At 41.8% G+C, this 23,516-nt stretch overlaps 1 protein-coding gene across 1 annotated transcript in view; it reads right to left on the reverse strand.

Moving 5' to 3' along the window:
- The window catches only part of FSIP1 (fibrous sheath interacting protein 1), a 181,387-nt gene that overhangs the window by 10,392 nt on the left and 147,479 nt on the right, over positions 1–23,516 (reverse strand). Inside the window, exon 11 of the mRNA XM_059371172.1 lies at positions 810–1,320. Coding sequence (XP_059227155.1) covers positions 810–1,320 — 511 coding nt within the window. The remainder of the gene's footprint in view (positions 1–809; positions 1,321–23,516) is intronic.

The raw sequence follows: 23,516 nt of genomic DNA on the forward strand, positions 1-23,516 counted from the left end.
TTTCCTCATCTTTCCTTTTAACTCAGATTTTCCTCTTTCCTTTCTGTATATACAAATAGCTTCTCCCGCTGACCTCTCTCCTCTCATTCTCTCTCTCTCAAGTAAATAAATAAAATCATTAAAAAAAATTTTTTTAAATAGGTAGTATGGAGATAATAGAGATTGATATAGACTTAATAGAAAATATATACTGTAATCAATAGATTGACCAATAGAGACATCTACATTAGAAGAAAAGTTGAGTCTATTTAAAGACTTCTAAAATAGATAAAAAATTGAATATTTGTGTCTGTCAAAAACTGTCCATAGTATTTACAACCTGTACCATTGTACCACTGTAAAATGCAGCATTGTAACAAGACAAAACACCTGAGTATATACAAATAGCTGGGACAGGAAGTTTGTACAGAAACTAATAAAACCACTGATAAAATGTATTTCACATTTTACAAATTCATTCCCTGGAATAAATTGCCATCACTGAAATTTGGAAGTTAAATGACTAAGCAAATCTATTCAATTATTTGCATCTGTTCTAACCAATTTGTCTTCTATTCTGAAATCATCACTGTTTCCTGTATAACCACCAAGAATATGTATTCAATACCATTAGAAAAAAATGTATGTCATAAGAGTAGGAATCTCAACCTTGGTCTCACACAAACATTGATAAATGTTCTATTTCATGCTATTGCCACCATCTGTGATTTACAAACGTAATTCCTATCTTGCTCTACCTGAAACTATAACATCTTTATGCTGAGATGCCAAGTAATAATGCACTGATAGACACATTCTCCAAGCCTTACCCGTTTCTGGTTTCTCTGCAGCGTGGACTTTCAGATGTTGGTCTTCGGAAGAAAGGCTCGCATTCATGCCATACAGTGGATCATCCAAGAAGGAGGGCCTCTTCAGTCTTCCAATGCCAAGAGTCTTCGACATAAAGTAGTCTTTTGTGTCACTAATAACCTCGTCCTTGGAAAACTGGAGGCATTTCAAATTCTCTGCTTCGATGACAAGGGCCTGGGATGTGTAACGCCCAGTCAAGGCTTTGGTGAGATAGTAGCCTGTAAGTGTTTCACATTCCGTATTCTCAGGCATATCTGTGTCTTTCACCTCAGAGCTTGTGACTGTTGTTTTTAATCCCTTTAGGAGCTCAGAGAGGATAGATCTGGAAAGATGGGGGACCTCTGGTGTTATATCCTCCATGTCTTCCTTTTCTCTTTCTGAAGGTAGTCTAATCATGGACTTTTGTTTGAGGGAGCATTCATCCAGAAGACACCTTAACTGTTCCTCAGAGAGAAGTGATGCTGAATCTAACTGATGAAACAAACCAAATGTTTTCATAGTCAATTGATTGAGTACACACATTTATTTTATTTTATTTTATTTTATTTTATTTTATTTTATTTTTGATAAGCTTCCAGTAATGCAATATAAATGCAAGTGCCAGGAAATACCTTACACAAGACACCCAAATAGCAAAATTGTTCATTTTCAAGGATCCAGAATTTCAGGAGAAATGTACAGCAGCCCTAGAGATGGCTTAAAATCTATCGTGCCTACTAAAATCCAGGGGAAATTCCCTCACTACCCTGGAAATAAATTACTGCACCAAATTAGCCACTAACACTCTTTCTACACATGGACACTGCTTGAAATGGAGATATTAGAAAAGCATCTTCAATTTTCTAAGTTTTGGGACACCAAACAGGGAAGTTGGGAACAACCCATTGATAAACTGCTAGAAATCCTACCATAATCTCCAGTAGGTGTTTCTCTGTTTTCCACCACTCCTCAATGTGAACCGCCCCCCACCACCAAATTCTTAAAAATATAGGGGGGGGGGGGAACCCTCAGGCAAACGAGACAACCTAAACCTGCCCCTGGCAATTACCACTCCTATGTGTGTCAATACGTGGGCAATACCACTGAAGACAGAAAAAGAAGGGCGAAGGGGTGGCGTGTAGTTGCTTCAAAACTATAGGTCTAGACAGAGGCCATTCAAGTAACAGTGCATTCTGGGAGGAGGATTTGATCCAGACATATAATCTCTGCTTGTAAAAGGCTTGGGGCTGAGCATCTCAACCAAGATCTTAAGGATTCAAAAGCATTGTTTCTTCCAGTGATGTTCTCAGGAAATAAAATAAATCAAATGAAAGTATAGAGCTATGTTCCACAAGAATTCAAATGAATAGCATGCCACTTGAATTGCATCAATCTCAAAAGAATGGAATTAAAATATGTTGAAACACACTGAAAATAATTCCTCCTTCTCTAAAGAATCAGCATCATTCCTGATTTATATAGTGGATTATTTAGGAAAACGCTAATTCTCCTTTACAGGGGAATGCATCATCTAGGAACAAAAAGTCCCCATAAGAAAACCTAGTCATGAATTGCAGTGGCCTTAATTTCTACTTCAGTAAAGGAAAACAAGGCTATCGCCCTACTTAGTAGGACCCAGTTCGAATTCAGCAAATATTCTGCATGTATAAAGTATCAGTGAGGGAAGGTGTTATTGGAACTAGTATAGTTAATCCTTATTACTGTGTAATGTTTCTAATGCAATTAAAAAAATAGTATGTAAAACAAATTTTTAAAATATCTTTTGTTTTCAAATTGTATTTAACTTCCACATATTAAAAACTAGTTTTCATAGTGGCAAGTGCCATTATGAGTTTGAGAGTAACAAGAAATTAGGAATATATTCTTAATAATTATCTAAGATTCAAAATTTAGTAGTTCACCCTAAGGTTAATATACATGTCAAAGAAATAGGAGTGGAATTTCATATAACCAAATCCTACTTTTCTTTTCTTTTTTTTTTTTAAGATTTTATTTATTTATTTGAGAGAGAGACAGGGAGAGAGAGCATGAGTGAGGAGAAAGGCAGAGACAGAAGCAGACTCCCCGTGGAGCTGGGAGCCCGATGCGGGACTCGATCTTGGGACTCTGGGATCATGACCTGAGCGGAAGGCAGTCGTCCAACCAACTGAGCCACCTAGGTTGGCATCCCAAACAAATCCTACTTTTAATCACAGACATTTCAGACATCCAGATGTGGTACTTTATCTAGGAGAATTCCCTTCGAAAACCTACTCAGCCAGAAGATGAAGGCAATCTTTGTATTGTAGTAGATATTTAAAGCACACTTTCAAAATCTGCTTATATAAAACTGTTAATATAAAATTGCTTATAGTGAGTAGACAATTCCCTGAGAATTAGAAAGGGTCCATTGCGTGTTCTCTTCATAAAACATTCTCACCAAAGACTTATCATATGAAATTTCCAGACACTAGAAAAAAAAATCACTTCATACTGGAGGAGGAGGATGAAGGATTATTCAAAAAGGTCTGCAGGGAGGGGCGGAGAAAAAGAGGAGGTAGAAGATTGGCAAGTTATCTAGTATATTTGACCACTTCCACAAATAATATTGGTAAAATAGATGCTTGGTAGTTCTGATGATCTATTTGTCTAGATGCACAGAAAATTAAGTAAAAGGAAAAACTAAGCAATTATGAACTCTGGGGAAAACAAAAAGGTAAATGAAAAGAAAGGCGAGTAGTGTTTTAAATAGGCAACATAGAAAATTAATCAAAAGAAAATAAGATAATTATTAACTTTAGGACAAATAAAAAGTTGTACAAGAAAGGATACCATAGAGGGTGTCTGGGTGGCTCAGTCAATTAAGCGTCTGCCTCTTTATTTTTGGCTCAGGTTATGATATTAGGATTGTAGGATTGAGCCCTGCATCTCTACCCCTCTCGGAAAAAAAAAAAAAAAATGACACCATAGGATTCTACTTGCTTTTGCTGTAAATAATATTTATATGGTCATCATAATACAAATAATGATGATGGAGGTAACCAAACATTATAATTTGACTATTTGGGGGAATTAAGAGGAGAGAAAAGGGATGTTTAGAATTAAAGTTAAATCCATTACAGGAAGCCAACATACAACTGAATAATAATAAAATACTATTCTATTATTGATATAAAATTTTATATTATTATAAATTATATAAAATTTTATATTATTATAAATTGACATAAAACTGATCAATTAAGATAGCAAGTTATTAAACAATATAAGCAGTAGGGGAAATATCTAAAGAAATTAAAAGTGCTTGACTCTAGAGAGCAAAACTAAGGGGTGGGGAAAGATGGGGAAAGGAGTTATCATTTTTCCTTAAAACCTGTTAACATAAGTCAATTATCATATAGTTTCACTTACTTGTGGAGCATAAGGAATAACATGGAGAACATTAGGAGAAGGAAAGGAAAAGTGAGTTGGGGTAAATTGGAGGGGGAGATGAAGCATGAGAGACTATAGACTTTGAGAAACAAACTGAGGGTTTTGGAGGGTAGGGGGTGGCGGGGATCGGTGAGCCTGGTGGTGGGTATTAAGGAGGGCACGTATTACATGGAGCACTGGGTGAGGTGCATAAACAATGAATCTTGGAACACTGAAAAAATAAAATTAAAAAAATGTTTAAAAAGAGTGAAAAAAATAAAACCTTTTAAACAAATTTTTCCTTTACTACTATAACAAAGGTTAAAAAAATAAAAATAACAAGTGTATTCAAGTTTTTAAATAAAAATTAATTCAAAAATCAAAACCTGAAATATTAAAATGAAATTTCTAACCAATTATATCTTTGGGCATCAGAAGCAAACTGAGGTTTCATGGAACCTGCAATTTATAATCTTGCAGCAGGAAGAGGATACTTCTTTAAGAAAAAGAATATAAAACTGCAAGTAGGAAATAGGTACAAAAGTGAGTTTCTTTATCCTAGAATGTGAGAAAGATTACAATAAATTACTGGAGCCTTGGAAAATCAGGCCCATCTCTTATAATATCTATTTAGGTCATTTACCAGCAACGTGTATAGGGAAATGTTTCCTGATTACAACCTTGCTTCCTCTCCCCACTCAAGGCTCATAAAAGTGAGGGGCCCTGAAGCTTAAGCTTCACTGGCTTCCCAGTAAATCTGTTTCTGGGTGCTCCAAGATAAAACATAACACATTTGAGTCTGTGTGTACACCGAATAAGCTCAACTCTAATCACCCTGATCCTCTACGGGAAGCAGACTGATGGGAGAGAAAACACAGAAAACTAGAACTTGGGTTTTGGTCCAGGCTTGGCCACCTTATGCATGTCACCCAGGGACCCGTCTTCTTCAGTGGTGAAAGAAGGAACTGAAGATGTCTCTAAATTGACCTCTAGCCCTAAAACTGATTTTTATGAATAACCACTCTAATAATAAAAATACAAGGAAGGATAAACTTTCTATTGACATCAGAGTATCACCTTGATAGAATTTAGGAAAGCAAAACAAGAACTAAAAGAGAACTTTTATTTCCTTAACTTCCTCACAATACCAATCCTGAAATCAAAAAAATAACCCAAAATTCCCTCGTCTCAGGCCAATATAAGTAAAAGTGAACCAACTATATTAAATCTTCAGATTAAGTTAATTTGAAAATAAAATAAAATAAAACCTTTTTTTATTTTCTGGGTGGCAACGCAGATCCGGAACCTTCCACATGAGCAGTCTTTCTCATCTTTTGATTCCCTGCACAGACTTGCCCACGGTAGAAACTCAGGAACTCGTGGTTGTGGGAATCAAGTGAATGAAGGTTGCTGAGTGGTTTGCGACAGCTCTCCACTACCCTAATAGAAGTTATTTACCCATGCTGTGCCGGGCTAACCTAGGGCTCTATCCCAAACACCCCTAAAGACCCTTGGGAGTTAAAGGACCCTAATCCATACCCTTCATCCAGATTGCTTTGAAACTCCTGAGCTAACCAGCTCCATCACTGAACGACTCCCAGCAAGCACAGTCAAGTAACCATCTGTTCAAGTATTCACCTCAAAGGATTAATCTTTCACGCCAGTTCTAATTTTCCAGTATTTCATAAACAAGTTATTATTCATGCTATTCCTGTCTTCACAAAATTCATCATAGTGCCTCTCAGTCTTCATTTTTCCAGACCAGGACCCAGTCCATTTACATCTCCTTCTATGAAGGCCCCTCTCTTCCCAGCCTCATTTTAGGAGCTCTTTCATGCACCTTCTTTCTTGTGTCAGCCAAAGCACACACATTCCATAGTCAAAGAGTAAATAGATTGGATTTTCTCGACAGAACCAGGAGATAGAATACTTGTGGCGCTAGATTTCATGCATCTTGATGGTCCTGTTGACACAACCTGATGAAGTCTTTTGGAATAATAACAGCTAGGACTTATTTGGTGCTTACTCTGGGCCAGACACTGCTCTATGCATATGACATGAATCAATGTCTTTCATCTTCACAACAAAACTATGAGGTAGATACTTCTGTTATTCCTGTTTTACAGATGAAGAAAGTGAAGCACCAAGATATTAAATAACCTGTCCATGGTCACACAGCCACTACATGGGAAACCTGGGATTTGAACCCATGTGCTCCAGGTCCAGAGCCCATGTGCCCCACTACTAGACTACAAAGGCTCTCCACTATAAATGAGTTCTCCCTCTACCATTCTCTAAGTATCCTTTTCACAACTCACATTTATTTTTCTGTCCCTTCCCTCAGGTATGAAACGTCTTCCTATAGAGTATTTTATGATTCTAACTTTGAATTTTATTACCCAGACTAGCTTAGTATCTTATGCACATTTACACAGTGCTCTCTCAGCTCATTTCAGGGGGAAAAAAAAAAAAGGACAACCCCAAATCCATTCCCAGGGTGCCCACTATTTACACTTCTCCACCCAGGTAAATACTAATTTGGAATAGGAGCTGAATCTGATGAGGAGAGCAGCTCATAATTGCTGGAGATGGATCACAGACTTGAATTACCTCACTTTCTTCCCTGCCTCTCCTCTGATGCTATGTACCTGGAGTTTCTCCAGTCATAAAAATCTCCAGTTATTTGGGCACTGAATTTGTTGACAAGGCAATCAAAAGTAGGTGTCCGGTGCAGATCATCCAATAGCCCACTATTATAAATAAGCAGAAGCAATCTTGCCCTTTGATGTAAGCTTATGTCTAATGCAGGGCTTTTTGTGTTTTCCCCCCTACAAATGCAGAATCCCTGAGGACACACCCTATAAAGCTACTATGATGATCACAAGTGAGAAAAGAGTGAAAAGCCAGAATGTCCTAAATGATCAACCAACAAGAATATAGATGTCAACAGCTTTCAATGACATCAAGTTCTACTTCAAAATAAGTAGAAAACAGTCTACCCTTCCTTAACTGCCAAGATAAGTTTACAACTCTCTGTTGCAGCCATTGCTGGCAACACCTGAGTAGTAGTTTTTTTAGCCAAGGTTTTTTAGCCATAAGGAAGAGAAGTCCTTATCTAAAAAAAAAAAAAAAAAAAATCAGACGATGATCTAATCCTTTAGCTTTCTCTTGTCTGGAAAACTCTCTCAGGCCATAGAGACAATTTGATCTTGGGTCTAAGAACTCATCTCATGGATACTAACAAGCAGAAATAAAGGACGGACAAAGGTTTAGGGGTCTGGAGCTGGGAAGCTACAGGAACCTAGGTCATGTGTTTCTCCTTTCTCTTCATGAGTCCCTGTGATGTCTTAACTCCCTGCTTGTCTAATACATCCCCCCTCTGCAAACAAACTCTCTCTGCTTACTAATGCTTTCTGCACTCTCACAACCCCAGACTGCCTATGGAGCATGAACTGATTCTGGTTCTATCCAACATAACTTTCAGGGTCTAACCCCCACCAATGACTAGCAATGACCTCTATGTACATTAGCTCACATTTTCAAGCAAGATGAGCTGGTTGGTCACTGACTCAATGAAGGACTGACAGTATCAGTTTTGAGTGTTCATCACTAATCGAATCACTGGTGGTGAGGGTCATGTGGTATGAACGTAGCTGATGGGATATTTTTGGTAGGGCTACGGGTAAGGGAGATTTCTCAAAGAAGAAGGCAGGAAAGCAGAGCAGGAGCCTCAAAATAAACCTTCCCTAACTATAGCATCAGAGAGGGACCTGACAATGATGTTGTACATAGCCAGCTTCATTGATTAGCAATCACGGTGTTTCCCCACTTTACCGATCTCATTTAATCTGAGCACTCACTGAATAGCTCATTGAGAAATAAAAGCAGAATTACTTGGTAGAAAATATCCAGTTTGTGAAGAGAATGGTAAGTTGGACTTCCCGTTGGAATACAGAACAACACTACCAAGCACTATCTATACGCTCCCCATAAGCTCACATAGGCTCAAAATGTTCATATCACTTGCTGTGGCTCTTTGAGATGGAGCAAGCCTAAGAATCATGGGGGCAAAATGATCAGTGCTTCTTTCAATGTCTGCATCAATAGCGCTACATTTTCAGAAGGGAGGGGCTTATTTGTCCTTCCCTCCCTATGCTATTCTTCTGCCTTTCTCTCTCACACTGAGGCTACCCCAACTATATAAAGGCCAGTCTGGCAAGTACAATGCTCTGAGGAGGCCGTAGCCAGGACCAAGGATGCTGGAGGTCAGGTAAGATCTGGCATTCTTTTACCCAGAATAGTCAGAGGTTGTCTGGCCAGAGGAAAATCTGAACTCTGGTCAAAAGGGAAGCAAAGGTCGCTGCCATAGAAACTATGTAAAAACATCAGGATTGAGGGTTGAGGCCAGGCTGTACACAGGAAAGTGAGTCAGCCCCCAGGTCAGAAGCTGAGAGGACTCTGCTGAGTGTGAAATAGGTCAAGGCAAGTGGCTCTAAGATGAGTTTGTGAATGATGTGGTGGTGTTGGAAGGCTGCTTTTATGTGAGGCCTGGCATATCAAAGAAACCATGCAGAATAGGACATCGCTATTGCTCAGGCCAGTGATCTTCTCCCAAAGAGCTGGATGAGGCAGGGTCTGAAAGGTTTTGCCCACTGGGTTTGCCTGGGGAAAGGCTTTGTGCCCCAGACATTCTGTAATGGTCCTTCTTAGCCCAGGTGCCAGAGCAGGTGTCCCTGGGCATCAGAAATCCAGACTTCCTGTTTCTACCTACAAGGATGAGGGGTGGGATACCAGTGAGATCCCAGTATAAACGGGAAGGGTGAGCATGGATGGGAAGAGCTGGAAGCAGGAAAGAGGATTCTCAATTCCTGCAACTTGAAAAAGGGCCAGGAGCTCAGCTTCCGTTGGTGACCTAGTGGGAAGGGTGCAGATGTGCTCAAAGGAAAGCCAGACCAATTTCACTCCTCTCATTTCTAACAGGATGACTTGAGAAGGGGCTCTAATGTTTCTGTTCTGTGGGAATTTTTCATCTGAGGGCTGCCAGCAGTTGCCGCTTTCCAGCAGTAGAGACAGCAAGTCCGCTTGGATCAGCTTCCCCTTGATCTGAGCAAGTTGCTGGAATGGCCCTTTGATCACGTATCTACCACATCCTTCCCAGAAACAAGGCGCAGGGTCCAGCTGGAGGGAAGAAGCCAGGCACCCCTGCCCCACACACACCCCCATCAAAACTTAAGCATTGCCAGGAGGCTGCTGAAAATGAAAACAGCAAGTTTGCATACAGAGCACTTTTTCTGGTGGGCTGGACCACCTGCCCACCCCTAACTCTCCAGGGAAGTATATCCTGTATGTCCCTTGCAGAGCAACTAATTCCCCCTGTGATGCAAGTCTGCTGGTTTATTGTAGAGTAACCATTATGAAAATCATGTGCATGGCCTTCCCTACTCTCAGTTTGAAAGTCTGCTTTTACCACATACCAATAACCTGGGTCAAGGGAGACTATGATGGGATCCAAAGTCAAGAAGGCCATTAGCTACTCAAATGCTTTAACCTGGGCCAGAGTCTGGATCAAGCTTCACCTTGATTTTGTAGGAGGTCACCTGAAAGATGAGTCAAGCTAGAGAAATCCAGTATAATCAAAACCTAAAGAACTTCTCTATGGCCACAAGGCTGCCTCACTAGAAATTTAAGCACTTCCGTTGACATCATCATAGTGTCCAATTGACTAGAAGGTGACCTTAGAACACTGTCTCTGGTATGTTCTGGGCTAGCTAGGGTCACTATGGGCCCCGACAGGGGCTCACTAAGGCCAGGTCAGAGGAGCATATCCCACAGGGGCTACAGAAGACTAATGATCACCCAGAGCAGAAGGGCAAGGATGAAGCCATCTACAGGAACTGAAACGAGGAGGAGATATGGCACAGCCTGTATGTTAGTAACTGGCCTCACAATACCTATCAATGGATTAGATGAGATCTCCAGACTCTGACCATGAGTACTTCTTTCCAGAGGCATGGGCATTCAGTACACAATCAATGCCACATTCATCAGCTGCTCTGGGGACAACTCTTCTTCCTCGCTGTAAGAAGCCTCTCTCCTCTAACGTCATCTAGCTCCTGCCTCCCATCCCGCCCAGTCAGCGAAACCCCACCCACGGAAGAGATACCATCCCCTCTGAGACATGCTCAGCCCCAGGACCTGGAAAGGGAAACTGAATATTTCCTTGCACAGATGAGAAGTTTCCTAGCAGCAGAAAGAATCCCAGGAACCAAACTGCACTGACAGTAAAATGGCCCAATATGACCAGATTCAGATTCTTTGCACCTGCTGGTGCACCTGCTGGGCTGAATGGACCTAACACAGCCTATGCTGCCCCCACAGCTGCGGATCTGGACAGCACTAATGACGCCAGTGTCACAGCCCCTCGTGCCCCCAAAGAGCACATCACGCCCCTCTGGCCTGTCATCCAGACTTTATTGCTGCTGAGGTGCGACTTGCCAGCAAGGTGTGATACACTTTGTTGACCACTCTTAGGCTTATGCAAACTACATGGACTCTTGGAGCAGACTTTGAGCAAGAGGGGAGAAGAGCCGGCACATAAAACCCTGTCTCTACCTCCCTATGGAAGAATGGCTATAAAATGTAGTCACCATCATGGATTTGCTCGGAAGACATCCCATCAGACCAGACAAGCAACTATACTTGCTAGCAAACAGTGCCAGATCCATAAGTCACCTTTCAGATTTATTGTTCCTCCTTCTCTATCTCACTCCTTTTCCCCACTTCTTCGCTGGTGCTCCTTTCATGAGCTAAGTGATAGCATAGAAGCTTTTGCCTCCAATTTTCTGTTCCAGACGGAGATGGCCACCAGAAGCAGCAGCTCCCAAGTCCCAGCAGGGCTCTGGACATGGCAGCTTGCACAGTCCTGTCCACGGTGGGCCCAGGAGCACAGGGCCAAGAGCTCCACCACAGCCTCTGCAAACTGGTCAAAGACTCACGGGGCAGCACAGACCAAGGACAGGGACTACGGAACTAGGACCAGCACTGTCAAGGTCACAGGAGGCAAAATGCGGCCTCCGGAGCCTTGGGGCTCATGGCCGCACGGCCGGCTCATCCTGGCACTGTGGGACAAGAGTGGCCAAGCACCACCTAAGGGTCAATGGAGAAAATCCCTCCGAATCCTGGGAGGCCATTTACCTGGGGCAGCCAGAGGTGGCACAACTGGAGGGAGAATACAAATTGGAGCCAAGAAGAGAAAGCCACGTTCACAGCTTAGGTTCAAGTGTCAAAATAAACAGAAAAACAAAACAAAGACAAACACGGGGTATAAAAGATGCGACAGTTCGGTGTTTAGTACTAAGGCACATTTGCTACAAAGAAAAGGAGGCCTGCCTTCCTTCCACATGGGCAGAGTACTTACCAGGCCTGGGGTCTAAGGGCGGTAGGCAGGAGTAGGCCCCACCATGTCAGCAGCCCTGGAGGGATCCAAAGGCAGGGCTAGGCCCCGACGCAAATGTGTGACAGCCCCCTACCGCTTAGACGTGCCTCCAGCGCCCTTTCTCCGTGTTGCTTTTCCACAGTGCTCCAGTAAATAAAGTTCCCCAAGTTAAGTATTCCCTAGGCTGCATGCTATCTTGTGGGGGGTGGGGGGGTAGAAACCTCCAGATGGAGAGGAAATAGCCCTAACCACAGCATGGGGTAGTGGAGGGAGGCTGCTGTTTCTAAGTTGAAACCCCAGGTCTCTCCCCGCCTCAACTGTTCTGTATCAGACACATCACTCCGCCTCTCAACGCCTCAGATTTCTAAACTGCAAAATAGAAACTCGAACAATTGGTTGGCTCCTAACTAGTGGGGAAGAGGAATACTAACAGCTCACAGCTTGCAGTGAGCTTGAGACACATGGGGGAAGCCACCTGCACCCTGCCTAATGCAAGGGAAGCCAAATCCACACCCCCCCTCACCCTACCCCTCCACCCCCGCCCCGCGCACCAGCACGTTAGTAGTAATGCTCGCTTTGATTTGAGAAGCTGCTCCGGGGAGGAGCTAGACGCGCCTCTCGGAATTTCGCGACTGAAATCTGCGCATTCCAAGTTCCTTTGGCCCCTACCTTTGAGGGTCTCTCTGGGACATCGGAACGGAGCTTCCCAAATGATGGGGCAGCTGACGATGTGCAATAGGTAAACCGTCACGTGTACTCTGAGGACTAGTGGGGGCTACAGTGGCCAGCCCATGCCGTGAGAGGGCATCCAGGAAGGCAAGATGGCACGTGAATCTCAGTCATCCCAAGCAGGAAGGTTGACACTTCAGGACAGTCACTATTTAGTCTTCAGTACAAGAAAGTTCTGTACCAGAAAGTACCCAGAAAGGTGCTGGTTTCCAGATACATTTATCTTTGCTTAAAATATTGTCAGGGCTCAAGGTGAGTTATGAAACACAGGGACATAGGCAAACTGGGTTTATCCCTTGCTTTTCATGAGCGTGCGTGCACACACACACACACACACACACAGGCACACACAGAACATTTCCCTTCCAACCCCCACTCTTTTCTGCTCCCTTTCCAAAAATATCCTAAGACCTCATACTGCCTCCTCAGCCCTCTCTACCTGAGCCCACCCTCCCCAAACCTTATCCTCAGTTGCAAACCTTTTCAAGTGTCCTATTGCCATCACACAGAAACTTAGCTGCCCCTAAGATGTGCCTCCCCATTCTTCTCCCCAAGACTATACAATGCCAACCTTTGCGTAACCCTCCCAAAGGACAAGCTTGCATTTACAGGAGCCTCTTCAAATGAGAAGGACTCAATCGAAGTGGTGATTCTAAGAATGGGAATCCGGCCCCTTGCAGGAGGGTGGAAAGGGGTTTGAGAGACGCCATTTTCAGCTGCCTCCCGTCAGGTCACAGTCGAGTTCTACAAATGATTGGTCCTGTCAGATCTCATCAGATCTCGTTTTCCTCTTGGGTGTGAACCTAGCACCAGAGAGTTAACTCCGCATTTAACTTGTTAATCAAGGAGAGCTTTTTCTGGTCACAAGCAGGCGACCTGTAGCTTTTCCCAGGGCTGAGCAAGGGCTCCTGAAGCTTTACCCTGTCTAGACATGTATCCAAAGCATCTAATTACCGCTGTACATTCTGTACAGCACACAAAGCCCAACGTCATTACATAAACACGAAGCTCTCTCTTAATATTGCTGCTCAGTGAACTGTCCTTTTACATTTGCCGATCTGAAAGTGAAGTCATGCCACCACTGGGAATAAGGATCAGAGACTGTCAACAGTAACTTCCAAGTTTTGCTGTGACCCCAACTGTGCGAGTTAAATTCTATAAAAATCCAACAGAGAAGCCAAACTCAGAAAGATCTAAATTGTTTGATGCATATTCTCTCTTAAGTGATGGCTTTCATTTTGCCTTCCACAGAGCAAGAGGGATATCCCTCTAGTGGAAGGATAACACTTTCCAACTCCTCCGCGGGCTATCGGCCCCTCTATTAGGCAGGTGTCCAGACCAGCTTTGGTCGTTGGTCAGCTGCACTGGGCTGGGCCATGGAGTAGACAGGGTTTATAGTCCTTGACTAGCCACCATATACCAGGAATGCTGACATATGTTATTCCATTTCATTCTCCCAATTACCCAATTGGAAGAACTGGGAAATCCTTCTCTATATTTAACAGATATAGAAAATAAGGTTCAGAGAATTTTTAAATGTCTTGACCCAAGGCCCAGAACCAATAAAAAATGAAACCAGAATATAAAGCCATGGCTTTTCATACTGCTGTCTTCCCACAGGTACCTAGAAGAGCCTACCAAGGTCCCACCTTCCGGAGGAGCCCCCCGGGAACAGCACGGAACTGTAGGTACTGTGACATGCCCTCTCACACCTTACTTTACACCCCAAATATGCCATCCAGAAGAGCAGCCCAACTGACCCACTTTCACCTCATAACCATGAGGCAGAAGTGAGAATAAGAGGTCCTTTCCAGAGCTGCCCTGTGCTCCCCCAAACCTGGACTGCCGAGTTACATCAGCACATCACCCCCTGTGCCTGCCTTCCCTGGCGATTATAAAGTTTCTCAAGGCTAGGACCAGGTCCTCCTTTCCTCTGTGTCCCCATGCCTATGGCACAAGATGGGCATGAGCATATCTTTGTTGGCTACATGGAACATTCTTTAGGCACTCCTCACCTTCTGCTGTGGCAACGTGCTCCTATAAAATCAACTCAGTGCCCTTAATCTGTCCTCTTATTAGTCAGTGGTCCCAAAATATGGGCCAGTCCCTCTTCTCTCCCATGTGTCCTGTTCCCTCTGGGCCCTGCCCTCCCCACAGCTTTGGAAGGTAGTCATTTAATCAATCAATGAACCTTCACTTATGATTTGGGCAGACCAGATAACAATATTTTAACTCCTGAGAGTTCTTTAACATTTCAGATCCCAGCAAGGATAGCCTGAAAGACTGGTTGAAGGGAAGGGATAATTCTGGTACTCTCCATATTGCCTATAGGCAACAACTCCCCAGACCTGTGGGCAAAGAGGATGCTAACAAGGACTGCCCCCCTCCAACCCCTGCCAACTTCATACCCATTGACCAAGGAAAAATGCTTCAGATTCACAAAAATCCCCAAGTGCAATAAAAAGCCTATAATCTGGGCCTATCACTGTGATATTCACTGTAAGTCTGACATAGAGGTCTAATTTGGTCTGCTATGAAAATAGAACAAATAATAATCAGTCTTTGATTGTGGTTAGTTTAATTATGGAAATCTACTCATGCACTTATATAGAAAGCTTCACAAACATGCAGAAAAACATTTCTTTTCATAAGTATTTATAGGGAAAGAGTCTTCTCAAAAGGTTCTTTAAATAGATTTTTTTTTAATTTTTTTTTAGAGAAAGTCGGGTGGGAGGTAGGGCAGAAGGAGAGGAAGACAGAGAATCTTAAGCAGACTCCACGCCCAGCACAGAGCCTGACACAGGGCTCAATCTCACGACCCTGAGATCATGACCTGAGCTGAAACAGAGTCAGACCCTTAACCAACTGAGCCACCCAGGCACCCCAAAATGTTATTAGTATATTTACTAATACTTCAAATAAGCAAGCCAAAATAAGGTGTCTACCTTTTATGGCACAGAAATCATGACCATGTCACATTAACATTCTCTCTTTTGATTTCCAGTGATGGACTAGGAGCAGCTCTGGCCTGTGCACCAGGTGGGGTGCTGAGTCACTTATTTAGAATGGAATGTGGATGCTATCAAGACTGACAAGTACAATCCATGTTCGGTGTAATGGCATTGGAAACATGATCTAATTAAATATGCTAAAACAGCTTGGCTGAAGAATTAGGGAGAAAAAAGCAGTAACAACTTTAAATCTTTGTACTTTCTGATTTTATAATATATATAAGACTGTCTCTGGAATCAAACAAAATAATGAACACACAAACACAATTTTCCCTAAATCACTTAATAACAATGTAAGGCTGACAGGCTGAAAAATACTAAATGCATAAAGATAGAAACACAGAGAGAAATGGGGTCAGATAAGGACTTCCATTTGCTAAATGTAAATTCCCTTACAATAATTACCATTTTTTAACATCCAAAATCTTCCCCACACAGGCTCTCCTCATAAAATGCAAAAACAATTGATTACACTTAATCAATTGAGGTTTTTATAATTACTAAAATGTAGTATTTAACTGAATTCACTAGTTAATCAAGCCAATGAACTTTTTCATCACTGACTTGTTAAAATTAATTGTGCATTTATAAATTACTATGAGTCTGTCATTCCATAGCATAATTACTGTGTTATAGCTAACTCACCATATTAAAACAAATAATTTATAACTGGGATTCCAGTATATATAAAAATCTTTAAATGTAGTCAGTTAATAACTCTAATAAATATATGAAACGGAAGATTCATTAGTGATTTTAACATTGTTTTGAAACTGAAACCATAGAATATTTTTCTTCTAATTTATCTCACCATACATTTCATATTTAAGTGCTAGGTATGAAAATGACAGAGGCCATGTATGTTACCTTCGTATTGGCTGAAACCCTCAAGTTTATTGCCACACACGCCCTCTCCAGCCACCACTCCATTTTTCTCATTTTCTTTCCAATAAAATTTCTTGAAATAGTCTTTCTGTTATCAGATCTGTCCCCTCTTCTTGTCTCTTAAACCCACTCCAGACAGGACTTAGTCACTGAGCTACAATGAAATTGCTCTTGTCCAGAGAACCAATGCCCTCACCAGATCTGAAGCAGCGGTTGGTTTCCAGTCCCCATCCCGCAGCCCCCACCCCACTCCACCCCACCCCGCGCCCTATCATAGACATAGCCAATGACTCCTCACTGGGCTCCCACATCGCTGCTGCCTCCTGATTTTCTGCCTTCCTCACTGGCTGTTCCTCCTCCGTCGCCTCAGCCAGTTTTTCCTCATTTCCCCAACCTCTCGACCCCGTGGAATGCCCCAAAGCTCAGTCCTTGAATCCATTTCGTCTTCTACTTACTCAAGCTACCCTGGTGATTTCACACATCTATAGAGTACTGACTCCCAAATGTGTGGTTCCAGCTTGGATCACTCCTTGAACTTTAAACTCATATCCCACTTCCTATTTAAGTGGTGCCCCACTTAGGGGGCACCTGGGTGGTTCAGTGGGTTAAGCTTCTGCCTTTGGCTCAGGTCATGAGCCCAGGGTCCTGGGATGGAGCCCCAAGTCAGGCTTCCTGCTGAGCAAGGAGTCTGCTTCTCTCTCCCCCTCTGCCTCTAGCTCCCAATAGTGCTCACTCTCTCTCTCAAATAAATAAAATAAATAAAATCTTTTGAAAAAAAATGTCCACTTCCATAAGCAATATGCACCTGAAATTTAACATGTCCAAAATCAAAACATTGACCTTACCCTAAACCTGCTCCTCCCACAGTCTTCATTTCAGTTAATAGCAACTCCAACTTTCCAGTTGTTCAGGTGAGAAACCTTGGAGTCATCCCTGGTCCCTTTCTTTCTCTCATACCATATATACACTAAATCTGGAAATCTTTTTTGTTCTACCTCAAAGTACATCCGGAATCGAATTCATTCCCACTTCCGCCATGCTACCGCCCTGATTCATTCTCATTGTTCACCATCTTGCTGCATGGCCTCCAAACTCTTCTTTCTGCCTCCCTCTGCTGCCCTCCTGGGTTTTCTCAACTCAGGGTGATCTTATTAAAAATGAAAGTTAAATCATTGGCTGCTTTTCTGCTTTAAACCCTCCGGTGGTCCCCAGCTCCTTCAGTGTAAAAGCCAACCTGCTTTAGGAGTTTGGTTCTCCTACCACCTTTCAGTCCTTATCACCTGCTTCCCTTGTCATTCACTCCCTCCCACGACTCCCACTGCCTTGCTGTCCCTTGAAGATGATAGGCATACTCCTGTCTTAGGGCCTTTGCCCTCACCATCCATCTTCTGAAACACTCTCACTCAGATGTCTTTATGACACCTTCCCTCGTCTCTTTCCAGCATTGGTTCAAACATCATCTCACTGAGCCCTTCCTTAACCACCTTCTGTGAAAGTACAGCAGCGTCCATCTGGACAAGCACTCCGGACGAGGGACTAATGCCCCTTCCCTGCTTTATTTCTCTCCCTACACAGACAGCACTTGCCTGCCCCCTTTTACATACTCCCTAACTCATTCATTTGTTTGTTGCTTATTTCCTCCTGCTAGGACACAAGCTCCATGGGGCAGACATTGTGACAGATCATTTCACTACTCTAGAACCTAGAAAAGCATTTTGACATAGCAGGAACTTGACAAATACTTGGTTTATGAATGAAATACCTTTTCCTGAGGAGGTATACACTGCACAGAGAGTCTCTCACGCCATGGTTTAAGCATCCTTCTTTATTCTCTAGTGCAGTGTTATCTCCCACTTGATGAGTAAGATTTGCACCATATGGGATCACTTTTTCTTGCTTTTGTGTCGTAATGGTTTCACCAACCAGTATGTTTCTTTTGGACAGTCTAATGCTTTAAAATTCCTTTTAAATGCCTTTAAGAAAAATATGTACATTCTCCAATCACCCAGAACAAGTCTTCTCTCTATTGTCTTACCCTCATGCATTTCATACATCTTATGTGCTCTTCCTGGTCTCTGAAGGAATTTCACTTGGCAACCCCTGCATGGAGCATATTATAGATTTCATCAACCAGCCCCATGTCAAGCCTTCTACTTTAATTTACCCAACAATTCCACTCTTTACCCAGGAACCATGATCTTCTTAAGCTACTTTTTCCCTTTATTCATTTTCATTACCACATTAGCATACGACCCTTCGGGACTATTTCTCATGACAAAATAAAATATCTACAACATGATGAACATTACTGTGTGGAAGGGAGGAGTTGGGGGGTGGACAGAGAATGGAGCTTCACTGATGCATGGATACCAGGAGACCATCTAGACTGCCTACTTCCTGCTAGCACAGGTGTATTTTAAACTAGGACATCTAATGAGGTACTATATGCTGGCTAATTGAACATAATAAATAAATAAATAAACAAACAAACAAACCAGGACATCAGGGGTACCTGCTATAGACTTTCTGGTTCTAAAATCAAGTAGCATAACTAAGTGCCTATCTAACTCAGTCAAAGGGATCCCATTATCAATAGCTATTTCTAAAGATCCCTTCTGCCAACTATGGTAGCCACACTGCCTACTTGCCTTCTGTTGGTAAAGTGCTGGTACGTAAGCTCCAACAATCCAGAATCCTAATATCCCTAGTAATATCAGAGAGCCCCACTTTAACCCAAGCATCTTTCATTAGCACCAGTGGCCATTTTCCCCCAAAGATGTTAGTAGGCCCCTTAACACTGTATCTCTCAAGCTTTTGTTAAAGAGAGTTTCATCAAGATCCTCTCAAGGGACATAGTTAAAATATAAGATTCAATACCCAAGATATATCCCTTCCAATTTAATCTCCCCGAATGTTTGGTTTCCTTGTTCCTACAATCTGTAAAGGAATTTCTAGCATCTCAGTGGGGCTCAAGTCCAAGTTTTGGTCAACCAGTCATGGAAACAAGTAGAATCGGTGTCACTTAGTCATGCTAGTACACTGAATCCACAACCTCTGATTAAGTGCTCCTAAAAGAATAAATTCAAACCCCCCCCCAAAAAAAGGAATAAATTCAACCCATCTGAAATTGTAATTTTCTTGCTTGGACATAGTATCTTCGAAATCTATTCTCAGATATGTTTCTTTATTTTTTTTCAGTGTTAATTAGCATAATCCTGTGATTTTTTTTTTAACACCATAAGCCTCATCCCAGCTCTGACTTTGTCATTAGCATTTTGAGGTGTGCTGGGATCCAAGTTCAGTTATAGATCTGGGAAGGGGGCATCAGAGCATAAGGAAGACTGACACTGTCATGCAAATCCTTCAAGAGATAGAAAATTCAATCAAGACAGGAAAAGCCTCATCAGAGAGGGTAGAGATACTGCTTCAGCTGGCAAGCGTGGATTGATGATGACCCTAGATCCAGGGTGCCCCTAAGTTTGCCAAACCCTACCATACTGCTGTTCTAGTTCTTGGGGTCCTACCCTTTCTCTCTAAATGCCCAAACTTCAATAAAGGGATGTGGTTGTGAATTCAACTGACCCTCTAATTTTGGCAACCCACATTTGGCTTTTGACCTTTTCAACTCTGAATGACCAAAGAGTTTTTTTTTAGGGCAGTCACAGAAAAGTCCCTAGTTTTTAACCCATTAATGCTTAGAGAAAAAAATTTAGGAATCTGACCTCCCATTCTCTTCCTTTAAGCTGCCTAACACTGTTAGAGGCAGCTACCACACCATGCCAGTCCTTCAAATCCTCATTCCTTCACATTAATTGATGGAAACTCCCACTTGGTTCCCAAAAGCCTCTTTCCTTTAATGGGCACTATATTCTTGAAGTTCACAGGTGACTTATTCGCTGATTTGCCCCTGAATGTTATGTTATGCAAGAATCTCATCCCTTATATGGCTGTATTTCTTACTACCCTTGGTTCTAGCCAAGCTAGACAACCAATCCAGTCCCCTTCCCTTATTTCTCTGTGGCTCCATTTCCTACAATCATTCCTGATGTAAAATGTCATACCAATCAGCATTCTTAGTTGCAAATAAATACAAATAACAAAACTGAGACTGGCTGCTTTAAGCAGAAGTAAAATTAACTGAGTCAATGTTGACTATTCTCACATCAACACTGAGAAGCCTAGAGAAGGGCTATGGAAAACAGTCAGGAATAATAGGAGGCTACCAACCACAACCAAATTCATGCCATGTGGTTCTAGACTACAACTCCCCTGGACCACTCAGCAAGCTAGCTGAGCTACTGACCACAACACACCACCAGAGACAGGACTCCGCTGCTGGAATTGCTGCCCACCGCTGCCTCAGGTAACTGACATTTCTATTACCACTGCTCACACTGAGTGTGTTCTCCACTCCCCCTGTTCCATCCCTTAGTTCAAAGTGGGGCTGCCTGCTAGGCTAGGTCTCATGTATATCCTATGGCAAAGGCTGCTGGGAAACTGAATAGAGGTACTTCCCAGATTCCATGATGAGAGGCAAGATCTGAATCCTGCTAAGGTTCACAAAGTCAGGAATTTCCCAAACAAGGCAAGAGAAATCATGCACTAGCCAAACAGTTAAACAAAAAAACAAAAACATAGAAGTACCCCTACAGGCATCTTCTTTAGATTATTATGAAACATCATTACAACAAAAGAAAGGGAGATTTTTTTTTATGTGACCCAAAGTTGGAAACTGTCCATGTTAAAGGGGAAAACAGTGTTGCAAAAGTTTCATTTATTTGAGGGTGTTTGGCATCTAGCAGGAGAGGAATGTCTGATACCAAAGAAAAAGAAAGCTGGTTAAAAAAAAAAAGTCACAGTTCTCTTGAGATTAACTATGCAAATTAGAGAATCTGGAAATGATAGCCTTGATTCCTCATCGTTTTTTCAGTTCTCACTAAGGCTTATTCATAAAAAGCATTTAAAATATCTGCTATATTTTCTCAAGGATGTTTTAAAATTCCACAAGGAGCTACAGGAGAACATTTGCTATCAATTTGAATGGATTTGAACACCAAAGAAGAGGAAAATTCTTATAATAATTTGATGCCATACTTCCCTTTAAATGTGTTTAAAGCACATTATGGCAGGGCACATTAAAGCAATTTGCTCTCCAAGAAGTACAAGAGGAGAAATGATGGGACACAGCAGAGCAAAAAATGGAGAACCAGAAATCTGATTGGAGATGGAGAGGTGGAAATATGCAACAGAGCAAATAAATTAATGAGTACTTGGTGATTTGACATATTTTGTCACTGGTAAGGAGTGGGGCATTTTTTTCTCCATATTAAAAAAAAAAAAAAAAGAAACAGGAACTACAGAAATACACAGTGATCGCCCATCTTATTAAAATAACCTCCTCTTGTTAAAATTACCTAAGCACTATATAAATAAGTACTTCATCTACTTTTAAAATTTAAATAATTACACCAATTTCACTATGTGTGTTTTCATTATAGACTTCTAGAAGACAAAACATTTAATAGAAATGTGGCAAGATGGACAAGGAGAAGTGAAAGAGACAAAAGAGAAAAAAGGAGGTAGCAAGAAGGAGACAAACAGGGAAGTGAAATGACTATACTCCTTTACGATTTCCTCTGTAGGTGTGTGTGGAGGGGGGGTTGTCTAGCAAATCTACTCTACTTTAATAGAGATCTTAAACTTCATAACTCTGGTTTTTTTTTCTTATTTATAAGTATAAAATCTATTATGCCAGTTACTCACAACAGCCAAGATAGGGAAACAACCTGAGTGTTCATAGATCAATGGGTGGATAAAGAAATGGTATCCAATGGACTACTATTTAGTCATAAAAAGGAGGAAATCCTGCTATTTGCAACAGCATGGATGGACCTGAGGGTTGGGAAAGTGAAATAAGGCAGACAGAGAAAGACAAATACAGTATGATCTCACTTATATATGGAATCTAGAAAAGTCAAACTCCTTGTTGGAGGGTGAAATCAAAAGGATATGGCCACCAGTTGACCCTCAAGCTGGACCCACGTGATCGGTGGCTCCTCACCCCTTCCCCCCTCCCTATTCTTGGAATGTACAGACTGTGCACTGTTCCCACAGTGGAAACTGTTTCAAGGATGTAGCTTTGAGACAGTAAAGTCTTACTGAGACCATCTGGACAGTATACATGACTGAACCTAGTTAAGGCCTCTGTACAAGCTTTAAGATTCTGCAAGTTGAGCACAGATATCTTGTGGCTGTCTTCTGCCTCTTTCTTCTGTCTCTCCCTGTATGGGAGGTTGCAGATGACACCCAGGAATCTCTCAAGCTTGCAAACCAACATTCACATGAATGGTTTAATGGAGGTCGCCCAGGGCCGGAGGATTCAGAGAGCATGAGGTGATGTTGGTCAAGGGGTACAAACTTTCAATTATACAATAAGTAAGTTCTAGGGGTCCAATGTACAGCATTGTGATGATAGTTAGCAATACTCTATTATATATTTGGAAATTGATGAGAGAAAATCTAATTATGTGAGGTGAGGGGCTCCTGAGTGGCTCAGTCAGTTAAGATTCTGCCTTCAGTTCAGATCATGATATTGGGGTCCTGGGATGGAGCCCTGTATTGGACTCCCTGCTCAGTGGGGAATCTATTTCTCCCTCTCCCTCTGCTCTTGTCCCCCTTATGATCTCTTTCTCAAATAAATAAATAACAGCTTTTTAAATTTTTTTAAATATTAAAAATTTTTAAATTTTTTATTTAAAATTTTAAACTTAAATTTTTTTTTAATTTTTAAAATTATGTGAGGTGATGGAGATGTTAACCAACTTTATTGTAATAATCACTGCACAACACACACATATATCAAATTATCACACTGCATGCCTTAAACATACACATTATTGTATGTCAATCATTACTCAATAAAGCTGTGGGAGTGGGGGAGGGGAGGTCAATGCCAGGTTAAGACCTAAAGCAGTATGGTGAGAAAGATGTAAAGGTATACCTTTAGATTTCAAATGAAAGTCTATGAAGTCTATGAAGTCAGAAGGATACTGTGAAGCAGTACTAGAGAGAAATAAAGAGCGGGGGGGGGAGAACAAATGCCTTCAAAATATGTGGGTAAAAATTTACAAAGTTTTCTTGGTTCCCAACTGACCCCAAAGACCAAAACACACCACTTTTACTTCTTCTGCAGCTGAAGTTATAGTGGTTATTGCCAA

The sequence above is a fragment of the Mustela nigripes genome, chromosome 13 (assembly GCF_022355385.1).
Source record: "Mustela nigripes isolate SB6536 chromosome 13, MUSNIG.SB6536, whole genome shotgun sequence".
NCBI classification, from domain to species: domain Eukaryota; kingdom Metazoa; phylum Chordata; class Mammalia; order Carnivora; family Mustelidae; genus Mustela; species Mustela nigripes.